Source organism: Podarcis liolepis, assembly GCF_965112155.1.
Source record: "Podarcis liolepis genome assembly, chromosome: 1".
NCBI lineage: Eukaryota > Metazoa > Chordata > Lepidosauria > Squamata > Lacertidae > Podarcis > Podarcis liolepis.
In genome coordinates, this window is record NC_139554.1 from 27,659,024 (window position 1) to 27,676,594 (window position 17,571).

Below are 17,571 nucleotides of genomic sequence, written 5' to 3' on the forward strand. Positions count from 1 at the left end.
GTCCCAAAGTAATTATCAGATCTTGTTCCTGGATATTATGAATTGCTCATTCTTGAATCATGTGGTTCTTTTGCAGGTCAGCTTTGTCTTGAAATCATAGGCTTGGTACTTGCTTTTTCCTTTTCATGAACTTCCTCCCTTCCTTATGTGCTCATGTTGTCTATAGGAGAAGGTGAGCGTTGAATGTTGTGAGAGAGGAAACAGTGGCCTCTTGCCTAATTCCGCTTTCTGGATTTCTGTGATGTGACCCCTGGTAATCTGATGAACTTGTGTAGCTTTGTGTGCGCACAAATAAAAGGAAGCCAACAAAATCCCAAGTGACGAATGGAAGATAATAGTCCGATATTGGCTTCTGTTAATTTCCTGCCATTGTGAGAGGCTGCTTTAGTCATTGTGAGACTTTATTATTGAGGTTTGTTTGATTGATGGGCACCCATGTCAGAGAAGGGTCCCAAGTTAAGGCAAGAAGGTTGCCTTTCCTTCTGAGATGAAGGTCAGGGGATGAATAGCTCTCTTGTTATGAATGTTGCATCATCGACGCACATGTCCTTCACTCTTTTTTGGAGCCTTGAGGTCTGGGCTGCAAAGATTTCAGTAAATGTAATTAAGATGCAGTGTTTCTGTTCCCAAGTGTCCCAGGTTCCCAAGGAGGGGAATAATGGGTTGCATGCAAGCAGCCTGGTTCTAGGCTCAATTACTCTATAATCATGCAAACTTACAAGTAGTGGTTCCCAGGCACTTGGTTTTGCCTGGCAGTAGAGAAAGCAAAATAGAGCCTCTTAACTTACATTATTGCTGCACCTTGCCCAAGTTGCCAGAGAGACCTCTTTTTGGTTCCGTTATCTCAATGGTTCTTAGACCCCAGCCTGGCTTCTGGAGACTGAGGAAATACATTTCCCCACCAACCAAGAAAATGTTTATGTTTTTGTGTTCTGAGAAAAGGTAACTGTCCCTTCAGTTGAAATATTACATAATAATACATTGCTCCCATTCAACAAAAAAGTTACAGTGATGCATTTTATGCAACAAGTGAGTAAAAACTGTGTGTGTGTGTGTGTGTGTGTGTGTGTGTGTTGAGGGAATGGGAATTTGGAAAGGTCCTCATTTCCAGGGAAGGTTCCTTCATTCTGAAACCATGCTGTTAAGGAAGACGTAACAGAACGGTGGAATGGGCTATAGCTAAGATGTACAATATACATGTTGCAAAAGGTCTCAGATTCGACCCCTGGCAAGTCCAAGAAGGAGATGAGAAGGTCTTCTGCCTGTGATCTTGGGGAGCAACTGCTAGTCAGTTTAAATAATGCCAAGCTAGATGGATCTGTGGTCTAGCTTGAAACAGATTCATATAATTGTGTCCCGCTTATACCTATTGAGAAGTATCAAAGTGGTGCAGGGGGGGAAAATGCAAAATACAACAAAGCAAAGAATAAAATTTTATAATCAATTTAATATCAGTCAAAATAAAGAAGAGGAGCAGAACAGAAACAACAGCAGAGCAAATCTCAGTAAAAACCACCATTACAATTGCAGGACTGCACTGGCTGCCAATTAGTTTTCGGCCCAATTCAAAGTGCTGTTTTTGACTTATAAAGCCTTAAATGGCTCAGGACCACAAGACCTCAAGGACCACCTCTCTCCATATGAACCCACCCAGACCCTTCTTCGTGTGCCTCCTCTATGTGAGGTCAAGAGGGTGGCAACATGAAAACGGGCCTTTTCTGCAACGGCTCCCACCTGTTTGTGGTTTGAGGTTCAGCTAGTGCCTTCATTATACACATTTAGGCACCAGGTGAAAACGTTCCTCTTCAACCAGGCCTTTGGCTGATTTGACCCTTTTAAATGTGTTGTGGGAGGGGAGATGTTTGGTTTGGTTTGGTCATTATTTTTATCATGTCTTTTGTGGTTTTTATATTGTAATTTTATGTTGTGAACCGTCCCGAGATCTACAGATGAAGGGTGGCATACAATATTTAAAAATTTGTTTGTTTGTTTGTTTGTTTGTTTGTTTATAAGTCAGCTTCAGAAAAGCAGTGTTTTGCATGCTGGTTAAATTTCCACTGCAGGGTGTTCCAGGCCCCTAGCAAGGCTACCAAGAGGACCATGTCTCTCGTGTGACAGAGAGCAAGGGGTTTGAAACTGATCTGAATGGCTAGGCAGGTTTATATAGAAGCAGGCAGACTCTGAGATAACCGGGTCCAAAGCTGCTTAGAGGCAGATCCTAGGGCAGAGATGGGGAAACTATGGTCCTACAGGTGTTATACAGTGGTACCTCGGGTTACAGACGCTTCAGGTTACAGACTCCGCTAACCCAGCAATAGTACCTTGGGTTAAGAACTTTGCTTCAGGGTAAGAACAGAAATCACGTGGCGGTGGCATGGTGCCAGTGGGAGGCCCCATTAGCTAAAGTGGTGCTTCAGGTTAAGAACAGTTTCAGGTTAAGAACGGACCTCCAGAACGAATTAAGTTCTTAACCCGAGGTACCACTGTACTCCCAATTCCCATTAGCCCCCCCCCCCCACCAGCACAACAGAGATGATGGGAGATGGAGTCCCACAACATTTGCAAGGCCACAGGTTCCCCATCTGCCCTAGGGGAACCTGCGTGTGTGTTTATGTTCTGTTCCAGAAGCTTGAGAGCTACTGTGGGTGAGAAGTCAGGAGGGCAGGGGCTGGAATCAGTGGTTGATCAATAAAACTTCTGTTCTCAAAATGAATCACTATAATCTCCGAGAAATAGTCTGCTTCTGGATGAACTGCAGGAGCTGGCCACGAGCCCTGCATAACAATTGAGGAGGAAGCCCCTGCAGTTCAGTCCATGGCATACACATGCCCAATTCTGTGTTAAATGTGGGCTGGAGCCCAAAAGAAGATGCTGCTTGTGAAATGCCTGAAGCTACGATGGTGGGAAGCAATTCCAATATGTTTGTTCTAAGTGACGTTCCACCCATGTTACCTGGCACAGGCTCAGAGCAGTGCGAAAGCTTCCCAGCGCAGAAGCAGATGGTCTCTGAACAGGTCTTCTTTCCCACTGTAAAGAAGACTTGGAAGGTCAGTCCTGCCCTGAGTCAGTTTGTTAAAATTGCAAGACTGTGCCAGAATTTTGTCTACACTACAGCTGTCATTGGTAAATCTGCTGGTGAGATGTTGTTGTTTGGTTTTTGGACTGTGACCCAGGAAAGAAGGAGAGAACACGGTGTGACAGGGATGTTTGCTTCCCAGTGGAGAGAGAAGCAACCATGAGGACTTCTTTTTTAGGTAGAACCATTATGCTTCCGTGAGTATTAGCCTTAGGTGAGGTTCAAATCAGAGAGGAAGCTCATTACAAGGCTACCTGAGTATGTAGAACTACAAATGTGACTATATCGTAGAATCTGAAGAGTTGGAAGGGACCCAACGGTCATCTAGTCCAACCCCCTGCAATTCAGGAATCCCAGCTATATCCAGTCCCAGAAAGAAACAAAAAACACTGGGTAAAGAAGAGGTAAGGGTGGAGAAGCAGTGGAGAGATGCCCCAAATTGATCCCCAAAGTAGCTTTACCCTTCTGGGGATTTAGATATGCATTTGACATCATACAGTAGATCAGGGGTCAGCAACCTTTTCCAGCCATGGGCTGATCCACCGTCCCTCAGACCATGTGGTGGGCTGGACTATATATATATTTTTTGGGGGGGATGAATGAATTCCTATGCCCCACAAATAACCCAGAGATGCATTTTAAATAAAAGCACACATTCTACTCATGTAAAAACACGCTGATTCCCAGACTGTCTGTGGGCTGGATTGAGAAGGTGATTGGGCCGCATCTGGCCCACAGGCCTTAGGTTGCCTACCCCTGTCACAGATGCACATTTGAAACCTTCACATGGGGAAAAGCTGCTAGCGAAGCAGTTTGGTGCAGGGAACTAGTAAACGAGAAAAGAGTCCAGTTCCTTCACGTTTCTGCTCTCAATCATTCCTTCCCAAGCAGCTTTTTCCAACCATGGGGTCAGGGCTCTATTGCACAGATATGTGGAGTCGAAGCACTTAATATCATTTTCTCCTACTACAACTGCATTTATGGAACATTTTCTGATTCTCCTCTGTGGTGTCTTCGTTATACTCTTTCTTCTTATAGACCTCATCAAACCCTAAGTAATTTCTCTGACATTTGGCTGCAAAGTTTTCATACATCAACACCATGCTTGTAAACACCAGTGTTCTCATTATATGAAATAATGAGTTATATTTGTCCTGCTCTGGGTTATTATAGTGTGTAGCCTCTAGTTCAGCTACTTCTTAATTTATGGGCAATATAAAGCAAACAAAAATGAAATTGAATTATCTCTCTATCTGAACAAAATTTCCATGGTGATAGCTTTAAAGTTTATTACTGCAAGGAAGAATGGACATGATTTATGGCCATAAATTATATGCTAGTCTGTTCTGCCTAGCATTTTAAGATTGTTGTTTATAAGATTGTGCCCAGCTCAGCTAGGCAGCAACCTTGCAATAACTTGACAAGTGGGAAATGATAAAAATGCTGCCTCCACTTATCTATATTAATCTCTTTTTCTTCTTTGGCGATCACTCGTAGCCGAGTAAGATTGTCTTCCATAAACACGGTTTTAACAATGAGTCCGTAAGTGACTGTGGAGGCCAGTTCTGGATCCATACATCCTTCCACAGTGGGGACATTGGTTTCCGGGCGGGAGTTGATCAAGGTGAGGGTTTGACAAACGTGCCTTCCTCTTAGCAGAACAGAGCCTTACTGTGAAGACTGTTTAATCTCATACCCAGCAACTTGCACCAGTTGATGCAAGGATCACCTAGGTTGCTGAAAGCTTGTGTAGAGGGGAAAAACATGACTAATTTTCTGTTTTGTGGTGACTTTTATACTTCAGCTCCTTGCATGGCAGTGATCCCCTTTGTTCTTGTGCCTGAGGCTTGTGAGCAGTTTGCCACATATCAGGACCATGGGTTTAAAGTGTCAGATTGACTACTGGCCAGAAAAAGCATTGAACCATTCACACAAGAGTGACATGGAGTATTAGGCCATATATTGTATGGCTACCCTTTGCTCCTACTCTGTTACAGTGGCTTTCCATCATAGAACTCAAATGGTTTCTTTTATAAGGAGGGTATTCACTCCCTTTGAGTCTTTTAACTGATATTCCTCAACTACTAACTTATCGCTCTGTCCTTTGTTGGTTTGCATATGTAGAAACATAGGAGGAAGATTCCTTATACCAAGTCAGTTTCTAGCTCTACACTAGGGATGTAAGAAGACTTTGTTTTCCATTCCACCCTGTATTCTTTGCATACAGCAGTGTTTCCACTCTGCTGCAGTTCATCCTCGGCCAAAAGGTACTGTCTACTGTGGCAAAATTGCATAACTTACTATGTGAATTACATTGTCATGGTGTTATTCCACCCCATTCATGTCAATACAGAGGAAATACAGTGCAAAGCAGGGGGTGTCATAATCAGTTTCATATTGCTTGTGTACTGAAAGCAATAACAACATCGCAGGCCAACCATATTTGCTTAGGGAGGGAGCAGCAGCCATCGGACACCACATCATTCTTCACAGTGCTTCTCCACCCCAGGAGTCAGCCAGCCATGCTGCTCTTGGCTTGACTGAGCTCTCCTAAGTCTTGTGTCTTCGCCTACAAGGGGTGTGTCAGAGAGACAGAGACAGAGACTGCAATATTAAGTGAAAGGAATGGTGATATTCTTGCCACATGCAGACAGGCCAGTGGCTATTTGTCACAGGGAGCCAAGCCACTGACCATCTCGCCTGTGAGTCCTGGAAGACCTGCTTCCTCTCTTGCAAGCCTTTTCCCACCTGGCCTAGGAAGGCAGGGCCCTGACTGACTTGTCTGGCTGTTAGATAGACTCTTGGGCTGTGGTATTATTTAAGGGGACTTTTTGGTGGGGGTTGCCGCTGTTATTTATATTTTTTATATCTTTATTTTAGATCTTACTATGATTTATGTGGAAATTGTTTCAATTTGGTGGTGTATTTTTTGATCTTTTATATATTGTTTATGATGGTTTCTGTTCTGTTTGTAATTATTCCCCCTCCCCTGCCCCATGTTGTAAGTTGCCTTGAGCCTAGTTTTAACTATAGAAAAGTAGCATGCAAATAAAATGGTGTATGTATTTAGAAACAGTGCTGGATTTACGTATAAGCTAAAATAAGCTTGGGGCCCCACTCTCTTGGGGCCCCCCAAAAAATTTAAAGGAAGAAAAAAACCTGGATGTACATTTCCAAACTAACAGATAAAAAACAAATAAAATAAAACCTACATACAGCTAGAGCTTAATAATTATTTCACTAATAATAATAATAATAATAATAATAATAATAATAATATAATATAATATTTCTACCCCACCCATCTGGCTGAGTTTCCTCAGCCACTCTGCGCAGCTCCCAGTCAAGTGTTAAAAACAGTACAGCAATAAATATTAAAAACTTCCCTGATTACTTCTTAATTGTATTTCATTACAGTATTAATATACTTCTTCTTAACTGTATTTCAGTTCAACAAATCCTTTGATAAAATACATATTTTGCTATGTGCTAATGGCTGAGGTCCGTAAATTACCATATAGCATATATTCAACACAAAAAACAGTGACAATTTGTTGTTACAGAAAGCTTAAAAAATGACACTATGTAAATTGTCTACTTCCTTCTCATCTTGCTGTCTGTGCAGGCCTTTTGTTTATCATATTCAGCAGATAGAAGATACAGTTCGGCATTAACATTTGATCCTTAGGAAATACCCTGGGCACCAGAAGCAGGAAACCGGTGTTACTATTTTTGAGTTCAAGAGAAAACCAATGAGAACTGGTCGGGGCAATGTTGTGAAAGCATGTTTTGAAAATAGAAATGGCTGCTTGCTTCTTTTTTTTCATCTTCCCTGTCGTATGAAATTCTGAAGAAGTTATAAATCTATCCACATATATTATATTCTTAGATATGGCTAAATCCCAGCTTTAAGGGTCATTCACCATTTATGAAATTAGCATTGCTGTGGCTCCTGCAACCCATATACCAACCAAATGCCAAAAGTACTGATAAGGAACCCTCTCTTGCTTTGGAACTGCTGATTTTGGCTGATCTGGCAACCTGCTATCAGTTTATCAGCAAAACAGGTGCAGCAAAGGCAAGTTTCTTTACAGCTTTTTCCTGTACAAAAGCTTGTATTGTCTCTGATCTCCTTGTAGTTGGCCTGAAGAAATCACCTGGCTAAGACTTGAATTGGAACTCCCTGTCTGTTATATTAGCCACCAGAATGTCATAGTAACAAAATAGTCACTGTGTAAACATATTGGAGTTGAACTGGAGAGCTGGGACTCAGCTATTTTTGTCAAAAAAACAATGATTTGAATGTGTTATTATAAACATGCAACACCAGTTGGTGCCAGAGAGCAGAAAATTTTTGTACGTGATTTTCCATAGGTTTCCCCTCCTTTTGTTACAACTATCTAATTTCTGACTTATTTATAGGGTGTTTTTTTCCTGCATGTAGATCCATCCCTGATAGAACAAATCAATCTTATATTGACCATACTTTCCTTGGTCCTATTTTAAAGCAAACGTGTTCTGTGTTTTCAGAAGCAGAACAAGAGAGAGTTATGTCTGAACGTGCTGTGGCTTCCGTCCTTTAATACCTGGTGGATATCTTCTGTGTTGTGCTTTTTCCTTTCCTTTCAAGACTTTGTACCTGCCATTCCACTACCTGAAAGTATGAACTCCAACCAGTGACTAGAAATAACAACAGATGAATCCTCCATATACAAACTCCAGTTGCACCTTAAAGAGACATGTATGATGCGTTATCCCCCCTGTGCAGCTATCTGATATTAGCAGCCTGTTAATGGTCTTTATGGCAGCGATGAAACTCCTGTATGTAGCCATCTCAGATAGGAATATGTGAGGAGGCAGATATTAAGCTGTGTGCGGATATGAGCCAGGTCTGAAGTCTTAGCAGGCTGGTAGCTTGTCCTTTCAGCATGTTTGTGTCTGCTGAATGGAAGGAGACTTTGAATCTCAAGAGCTCAGTCAAATGATGAATTGGGTTCTACCTTATGGAAGCTTCTGCCCCAATGAATTTGTTTGTCTTTTATATGCCACAAGATTTTTTTGTCTCTTACTAGTGCACTAGCTTAAGGCTGAACGAGATGGGTAAAGACTGGAACCTTGGGAGTAGGGGAGCCTTGGTCTCAATCCAGGTCAGGCCTCCCTCACCTGCTCTTCATATTGTGGGGGGCATAGTCTCCCCTTCATTCAAGAGGAAACTTTTCTTTAACATAATAGCAGACACATGGTGACTGGTGCTGTTTCGAACTGCATCAGGAGACAAAGAGTTAAAGCCCCTATTCCACGGACAGAAGAGAGTCCCAATATAGGATGTTTCCTTATGTCATAAATGGCAAACGAAGACTCAGGGGCCAAATGTGTCCCTCCAGGGGGATCTGGCCAAGCCACACACCTCACCAGTCCTGCTTTGAACCCCTCTAGATAATTTTTATCCTGCTGGAATGTGTCCATGAACTCTTGATAGTGCTTTTTATTTGTCTTTTACAAAAATTACATTCATTGCTCTGTGCACTTTTTCCTCTGGCACCACCAAACAAAGTCATGTGGCCCCAGGAAGGAAGAAGGGAATATGGTCCTTGGGATGAGAAATGTTCCTTATCCTTGCCTTTATGTCCTTGTGGGCTCCTTGTAGCTCACACTGGGAAACAATACTGAACCAGGCAGACATTTGGTCTGATCTAGCAGTACTCTTATTGTGCAGCATCTGAGATCCCCTTCTTTTCCTGGTGCTTTGGGATTTAACTTGTAGCTGCATTCTAGCCTATGTGGCTTAAAGGTAACTGTGTGCTTTGACTGGGACAGGGAACATCCGACTGCATGTCCCGTTGGAGTGTTGTGGGTATCAAGGAGTTAACACTCTGTGTTCAGTAGAAATGTTGACTCAGCATCATGTGATGAGTCAGCATCAGGAAACCAAGATATGGGGAGTTGCCTAATTGGTCTGTAGCCAGCTGGTATAAAAAAGTATGGTTGTGTCACAAACACACACAGAGAGGGGGGGGCTTCTCCTCTGTGTGTAATCCCACCTGGATGTAAGAAGACTGCTTTATGATGACGCAAGACTGCAACTGGAATAGAGAGGCTGGGAAACCCAGCCAGATGGGTGGGGTATTAATGTTGTTGTTGTTATTATTATTATTATTAAGCACTACTTAAAATATGGCTTGGCTCCTGAGTGCTTCATGTGGGGCATCCTTATATTGCAGCATGCATTTCTGCTATATAACGTGATGGGTGGCCTTGAGCAAAAGCACTTTCTCTCAGCCTAATTTCTACCTCACCAGTTGTGGCGAGAATAAATTGCTTCCCTGAGCAGGGCAGGGCAGGGCGCCTGCAACAATGAAACAGTCTTCCCATGGAGCCTTGGAATGCAAGGCCAAATTCCAAAAGTATTTCCCCGTCAAGCCAAATTACCTGAGCATGGAAAAAGAGCTAAAATATGGCACATCCCTTATCCTCTCGCGTTGTTGGATTTCCTCGGTGAGGGTGTATGTGTGTGGACGCAAAGGTTCCCTACGGTGGCTTACCTAAATGATTAAAATGTAATGTTGGGAGCTCCAGGGCCTCACTTACCCAATTGGACATTTACGTGGAACCTCAGGTCTGTATATGTTTGCACATGAGGCCCCTGCTTTCCCCTCTGTTGGCCCCGGAGATGGGAGGCATAAAAGACCTCCTGTGACAGCAGGTCGAAGGGCCACGAGTGCAGCTGCAGCGTTAGCTAACACAGCGGGGAAAGACCCTGCAGAACCACCCAGGAGCCTTGTGTGAGGGCAGGCTACAAGTACGAACCAGCCGCAAATAGAATAAAGTGTCTGCACGTGTTTTCAGCTTGCTACTTCAGTTATTATTGCTAATCTTCACCCTGTATGAATAATCAAAAGCTTTGCTGCCCTCAAGTTCTGTGAATATTGAATCAGAGGTCATTCAGACGCTAATTAAAATAGTTCTCTCGGCAGCACCGTGTAGATAAAGAGGTTGGGGAACCAAGTTTTCTACTAGCTCTGGGTTCTTTTGTCAGTTTTCTTCAGCTCCTCCCCACCACCTTCCAAGTCAGATTTCTACCCAAGCAGCCTACAGTATCGTTGAAAGCACTTCTGCTGGATGATGAGCTGCATTTACTGAAGTCCTTGTGTACTTAAGAAATGCACTCTTTTCCAAGCGAAGTGCTCTTTTCCACCCACACCGTGTTCTGTGCAAGGTCACAGATATAGTTGGCAAGGCTGCTATATTCTTCTTCTTGTTGTTGTTGAAAAATACTACAAAGCTGTAGTATTCATTTTATGCCTTCAGTAGCTATTAGCTGTAAGGGACGCGGGTGGTGCTGTGGGTTAAACCACAGAGCCTAGGACTTGCCAATCAGAAGGTCAGTGGTTCGAATCCCCACGACAGGGTGAGCTCCTGTTGCTCGGTCCCTGCTCCTGCCAACCTAGCAGTTTGAAAGCACCTCAAAGTGCAAGTAGAAAAATAGGTACCGCTCCGGCGGGAAGGTAAACGGCGTTTCTGTGCTCTGCTCTGGTTCACCAGAAGCGGCTCAGTCATGCTGGCCACATGACCCGGAAGCTGTACTCCAGCTTCCTCGGCCAATAAAGCGAGATGAGTGCCGCAACCCCAGAGTCGGTCACGACTGGGCCTAATGGTGAGGGGTCCCTTTACCTTTAGCTATTAGCTGTGGATTGGGGGCAGATATTCTAAGAAAATAGTTCATGGGTTTGTTTGTTTTAGTTTTGATTTACAGAACTTTAACATTACAAATAAGAATTATTGAAAGCCCTCATCAGGGAAGACTAAAAGGATGATCTAGTGTCATGTTACAGTGGGCGCCCTCAAGGAGGTTGAGCATAGGCCCAGGTTCAAAATGTAATCTAGAGGTGAGGTCAAGCAACAGGTGAATACCAAAAGGAATTAGGCATGGTACAGCATAAGTGCAGGTCCAAGGAGCCAGAGACCTGTGTTATTTTCGGCAACTGGAAGGTTCAAAAGGAAGGCCTGATATCAAATCAAACCATTGAGTGTCCAATGCAGAGCACAAAAACAGGCAAAGCACAGAGAAGGAGTGTTCATTTGCAATATGGGCATTGCAATTTGATCTTCTGTTTCTCTCAACTTTCCATTGTACTCTCTGAGGACATTTCATACATGCCTGTAGGATCCTGCAAGCATGCTCCTGAGTAGGGGGAAGATGTGGAGCATGGCATCTCTGGGAAATATTTTAGGCTTTTTTAGCTATATAGACTGTGCAAATGCAACATAGTAGGCTTCTGTGAAAATCTCGCTGTGTACACTTTTGAGATCTACCAATTAATTGGTGTCGTGGTGGTCGTGGGGTAAACGTTTTGCAGTTAAGTGTATAATTTTGGAAGAGGTCTCTTAGGTTTGTCTGGCTTTATGGCACCACCTTCTGGACATACTGTTAAATTATTCTGGCTCAACAAGGTTCATAGTTCTGAAGGTGGCATGACAACAAGGGCCCTTATTCATGCATTACCTGGCAATATGTTTGCCATCTTGAAAAGTCAGAGCTGCGTGACACATGCAAAGAGTAATCATACAGCTTGCCTGGGCATATGAGATGAGATGCTTTTCTCATACAAACTAACCACACAATCCAGGTTCTCAGTGTGGTTTTCATAGTCATGGGGCGAAAAACCTGCATTATACCGTTTAGGTTCCCAATTTTTTTAACCCTTCACTGACCATTTATAGAGATGTTTAACAGTGACATGTTTAGTAGTCAAGAGCAGAGTTTATGATAGTTCGCATTTCATTTATTGAAATATATTTTATCTCAAATCTGTTTCATAAATTAATGGTGGAAGTTTGGCTTCCTCATCTGTTGTTATTCTCTCCTCCACAGAACATGACAAGCTGTCAAGGATTGTGCATAGGCTAGAGACAGATTTATGCGGTTGATGAAAGCACTTGTAAATGCAAATGAGCAAACAACAGTTTTATTATGATTTGTAAAAGTCTGTACAGTAGAATGGCATTTTCTGGCTCCATGAATCTGACCAGTAATTACAAACAAAATCTGAACAGAAAGCAGAATAAGAATGTCTAGCTCCATATGAGCTCTTGCGAAGGAGGTTTATTTCTGTAAGTAGTTTCTCCCTTCTAAAGGAGACAAAAGCAGTTTGTCTAACATGCTGTCCCCCTCCCTTAAAAAACTTTCTATTGTGCTTGCATTTTGTTTGTAATTATGGCATTCATTGGGCTGTATGCAATATAATGCTAAAGTGAAGGTTCTGTTAGCACAATGGAACATGCTCCCCCTGTTTGACCCCTAAATCTGCCCTCCACAACTCTCCAGAGTAGTAGTAGTAGTAATAGTAGTAGTAGTAGTAGTAGTAGTAGTAATACATTTATTATTTATACCCCAGCCACTCTGGGCAGCTTCCAGCAGAATATTAAAATACAATGATTCATCAAATATCAAAAGCTTCCCTAAACAGGGCTGTTTAATAAATTTAGAGATGGTGTGGGATGCACATGGGTGGAGGAGAGGAGGAAATACTGTTGTGCTAGTGCTAATCCTTGTGCTAGCACAGCTCTTTAGTTGTATACCGCCCATTGTAGACATGATGAAACGTACTATGATGCCTAGAACTTGTATCCTAGGATTGACACTTATTCTCATTTCTCCATATAGACAATTCCTCATCCCTTCTCGAAGATGAAGAGCTAGGCATGGAGGCCACCAGCTGGCAGCTGAATAGCACATCTGTAAACGGCCATAGTGAAACCCCAACAACAGCTCGTTTCCCCAGCTGGGTGACTTTTGATGACAATGAAGTCAGCTGCAATTCTCCATCCACTTTATCCCCCGTAAAAGCAGATTCCCCACCATTAGTAGCAACTGCAGCAGCAGCAGTCACAACAACACAGATCACAGATGTGAACCCTCTTACCCTCTCCTCATCCTTTAAGAAAAGGGAACGCCCCAGAAGTGCATTGGCTGACCTCCCTAAAATTCAGAAACTAGACCTTTCTTCAATAACCAGTTTGCCTTCGTTTAGTGGGACACCCCCTTGGAGTGCGACTAACCCTTTCCTTGACGAATCTCTGAGGGACGTTCAGCCTTCTCCTATCAACCCGTTCAGCTCTTTCTTTGAAGAACGGGACAGGCATTCTCAAACCTTTCCCATTTCTGGCAGAAACCAGAGAGACTCCCTCATTATCCTCCATCAGGAGCCTGACTGCATCAGCTTTAATGAGCCAAGTAAACACCTCAGGCACAGAGATGCTGTCGAGCAGCTCAAGCAACTCCAGATCGGGGACCCAGATCAGCTGAGCAGTCCTACTCTGCCCGACGATGACCCCACAGTGCCAACTGAGCTATATAGTACTGTGTCCTTTCTGGGGCCACCTCCGCGAAAAGATGGCTGGCCAATGATGCTGAGGATACCAGAAAAGAAGAACATCATGTCATCTAGACACTGGGGGCCGATCTACGTCAAGCTGACTGAGAGCCGGTACTTGCAGCTCTTTTATGAGAAGGGATTGGAAAAGCCTTTCAAGGAATTCAAGCTTGACATCAGCCATGAGATTTCAGAACCCAAACTCCAGAACTATGATGAGAATGGGAGGATACACAGTGTGAGGATAGACCGCATCACCTACAAGGAAAAGAGGAAGTACCAGCCAAAGCCTGCTGTCTCTCACATAGCGGAGAAGGAGCAGGTTATCAAGCTGGGTACCACCAGCTATGAAGACTTCCTCAGCTTCATCAGGGCGGTCCAGGATACACTAATGGATTTGCCTGCCTCGTCAACAGACCTGAGCACAGTGGGATTGAACTACCAAGAGGAGGAAATCACTGTGGATGTAAAGGACGAGTTCTATGGCACCTTGGCCAAAAGAGACAATAGGATTTTGCAGCACAATGTGTTGACCCGAGTGCACGTTCTCACTTTCCTTTCTGGCCTAGCGGAATGCAGGCTGGGTCTCAACGATGTCCTTGTCAAAGGGAACGAAATCGTCTCGCGGCAGGACATCATGCCCACTACCACCACCAAGTGGATTAAGCTGTACGATTGCCAGTTCCACTCCTGCGTGGAGGAGGAGGCGTTCGCCAGCGCCCGCGTCATTCAGTTTAACCCCTTGGACGCCTGCAGGTTTGAACTGATGCGCTTCAGAAGCGTGTTTTCCGAGAAGACGTTGCCTTTCACCTTGAGGGTTGCAGCTAGCATCAACGGCGCCGAGGTGGAGCTCCAGAGCTGGCTGATGATGTCTCCAGGGTTCTCCTCCAACAGAGACCCTCTCACTCAGGTTCCCTGTGAAAATGTGATGGTCCGCTACCCAGTGCCACAGGAGTGGGTGAAAAACTTCCGCAGAGATAGTGTCCTCGGGGAAAAGTCTTTGAAAGCAAAGGTGAACAAAAGCGCCAGCTTTGGATCCACCAGTGTGTCCGGTTCTGAGCCAGTAATGAGAGTAACACTAGGAACTGCCAAATATGAGCATGCCTTTAATTCCATCGTGTGGAGGATAAATCGTCTGCCCGACAAAAACTCTGGTGGGTACTTGTGCTGCAACTGGGTAATAATATTGGGAAAAGTTGTATTTTGGGTGCTGGGTCATATTGGAGTAACGTGCAACATTAATGGATGAAACGGTGTTCTGTCAGAAGGTGCAAACAGAATGCCTTCATAAAGCGAAGTAATTACATTTTTTGAAGATATGAAAATTTGCAACAGTAATAGTAGTAATTAAACATAGCAGTACTTGATTGTATTGAATATCACTTCTCACGGTTCTTAATTGCCTCCCCTTTTTTTCGTTTTGCTTTTCTTCCCACCATCCCCCCAAATCTGGCTCTGCTTACCCCAAGAGTTTATAGGAGTCCCCTCAAAGAGCAACAATTCCCAGCACCCTTAAGGAACTGTAGTTCCCAGAATTCTTTGGGGGAAGCAAAGACTGTTAAAGTGGTAAACGAGTGCTTTAAATGTATGATGTATAAGGTGATACAGGAAAAACTTTGTTGGAGAAGTTTGTTTGAAAAACCTTTGCAAGAAAAACTTAGCAGCGCATGCACAGGGTCTAGTTAAAGTGCCCAGATACTTGTTTAGGTAAAAATATCAAAAATGAGAAGGCAGGATGGACCCCACTATCCTTCTCTTCTTTTCTCAGTATTTCATTTTTCTCCTCATCCTGTTTACCATTCAAAGCCTAGTCTCCCTCTCCTCCAATCCCTTTCTTTCTCCCTGCTATCACAAGCTGTGGCAAAAAACAAAAACCCTATTATACGAAAATGTGAAATTATTATTTTTTAACATTTTATACCTCACGTTTCAACATAAAAGCTTCAAGGCAACTTGGCAAGTGTGAACTGAAACATCCAGTGAGAAATTAAGAAACTATATACTAGACACAGCAATAAAAACTAATTCAGCAGAGGTTAGAAAGACTAAAGGGATAAACATCCAATAATCAAAATGACAATAAAAGCATTAAAAAAACAACCTTGATCAAAAGGAATCTGAACAACAGGTGTTAGAATCCAGGTATGTCCTGGACAAGGTAAGAATTGCATCGATGGCTGGTTTGTTTGCTTTTCTCTGCTTTGAAATGGGACTGGGGCAGGGCGAGAGGACAACAGACCAAAACTGACATTCTGCATATGTTGGGGAAGACGGATTTCCTCACAACGTCCTATCTAGGAAGAAAGAAAGCTCAGAGTCAGAGCTTTCAGGCATTGGCTCTGGCACTATTATGATTTGGCTGTGGTATAAGTGTGGTAAGCCAAAAGGCATATGCCTAGCTTTTTGCAGAATCCCATTTTTCTAACCTTGTGCACCCTTCATATCTGCTGCTGGGCTTCTTCCTATGCCTTGTTCTGACAGGTTGTAAACCTCTCTGGGCTGAACCACTTTAGGCTGCAGGTAGAAGCTGACATGAATAAAACTCCTATATTCCAAAGCCTCCAAACACAGAGAGCTTGATGGGCAGGGGGGTTGCTATAATAAACCCTTCTCCCTGACATCTGATTTAATTCAGGGGGCATTGTTTATTGGTAGGAGTCAGTCATGTGAGTCCCCACCTGCAGTCTGTAGTGGTTCATCCCAGACATAGATTTACTACCTTACTAATGAGCAGAGCTACATCTTTCTTTGTTTACATAATTTGGGCTGCTTTGCTATAAAATGTGAAGGTGATGACTATACAAAAAAAACCAGTGCAATCCTACGCTTGTTTACTCAGAAGTAAGTCCATTATATTCCCAAGCAGGTGTACATAGCCTTAGCCTAATGGGTCCTTCTGGCATCTCATTAAATTGACCCAACTTAAGCCTTGCTTTAGTTATGCGTGAAAGTTTCCCCTGCTAAGCACAAGGCAAGTGTTGTCACGGCCCAGATGTCTGTTGTTGTTGTGCTTGAGGGGCAGCTGTTTTTATATAATCTATGTCACAGAACCAGTCCAAAAAAACAACAGCAGCCCTATGCTGTGGAATTGGATTCCGTGAGGAGCATTTATGTGACTGTTCCAGGAACAGCTTGGTAACTTCTAACGCAGTCCCCTGATTCATAAGCAACATGTTGATGCTGGCTGATAAAACAAGCCTTGTTTACAGCCTGTGAGGAGTCTCAGTCCCAACTGGACAGGATTCAGGGCTCCAGCGTGAAAGTGTGTTTTTTAGTCAGTCAACAAGCAAGCCGAACAAAGAGTGTTAAGAAAACATTGAATCACCGAAGGAGTTTCTGCCTTGACTGTGGAGAAATACAATGCCTTTCAAAGGACAGCACAACTTAAACCACAGCTTTGGATCTGAAGACTGGAAAACTGGTGTCTAATCAATGTTCATCAATACTGAATGCCCCTTTCTCCCTAGTGCATTATGTTGAATATCTGAATCTGAAAATGCTAAAGCACATTTTCCTATGAAGTTCACACTGTTTATATAACACACATAAAAATAAATACATTCCAGTTTAAACAATATATATTTGACAGAGGAAGATTCCACATTTCAATAGGACCTACATCTGAGTAAACATATTTAGGATTATAGGTTTAGGTCACATTCTAATCTGTGCTGCCCATGTTCATGCATGTCTCAGCCTGCACTGATCCTTCACCTGCCCACACTATAGATAGGAGGTATTAGCAATAACAGTCCAGATATAGAGGCATACATGCTTCTTCCATACTACCCAGTTCCTGATTCTAAAGACATCTTCCTGTGCTCCTGTTACTAATACTAAAAGGCAAAGAGGGAACATGGACAGCTCTACCCAGACGTACACTTTGTGCCTCTGCCAAGGTTTTCGCTTGCACAAGGTCTGGGGAGGTTATATGACATCCACTATTACCGTAACTGAGCATTCAATTTGATTTACGGGGAGGTCATATAGTGTTACATCAAGCAACTGTTATTCCACCTTTTCCAGTTTGTTTTCCTGTCATTTTCCTTACTGCAAATCAGGTTTCTTGCAGTGCAAGATGACCTAATTCACTTCAATCACGCAACCTGAATTTGCTGCCAT

General features: G+C 43.2%; 1 protein-coding gene across 5 annotated transcripts in view; it reads left to right on the forward strand.

Moving 5' to 3' along the window:
- The window catches only part of STON2 (stonin 2), a 99,601-nt gene that overhangs the window by 75,002 nt on the left and 7,028 nt on the right, over positions 1–17,571 (forward strand). For 4 of the 5 annotated variants that reach the window (XR_014525736.1, XR_014525737.1, XM_083501620.1 and 1 more), the window contains one exon: positions 12,741–14,603. Coding sequence is in view for 3 of the 5 variants with exons in the window: in XM_083501620.1 (XP_083357746.1) it covers positions 12,741–14,603 (1,863 nt within the window). In the remaining 2 variants the exon portion in view is untranslated. Of the gene's footprint in view, positions 1–5,634; positions 5,779–12,740; positions 14,604–17,571 lie in introns of those variants that run through there. The other variant, XM_083501622.1, reaches the window with a different exon arrangement.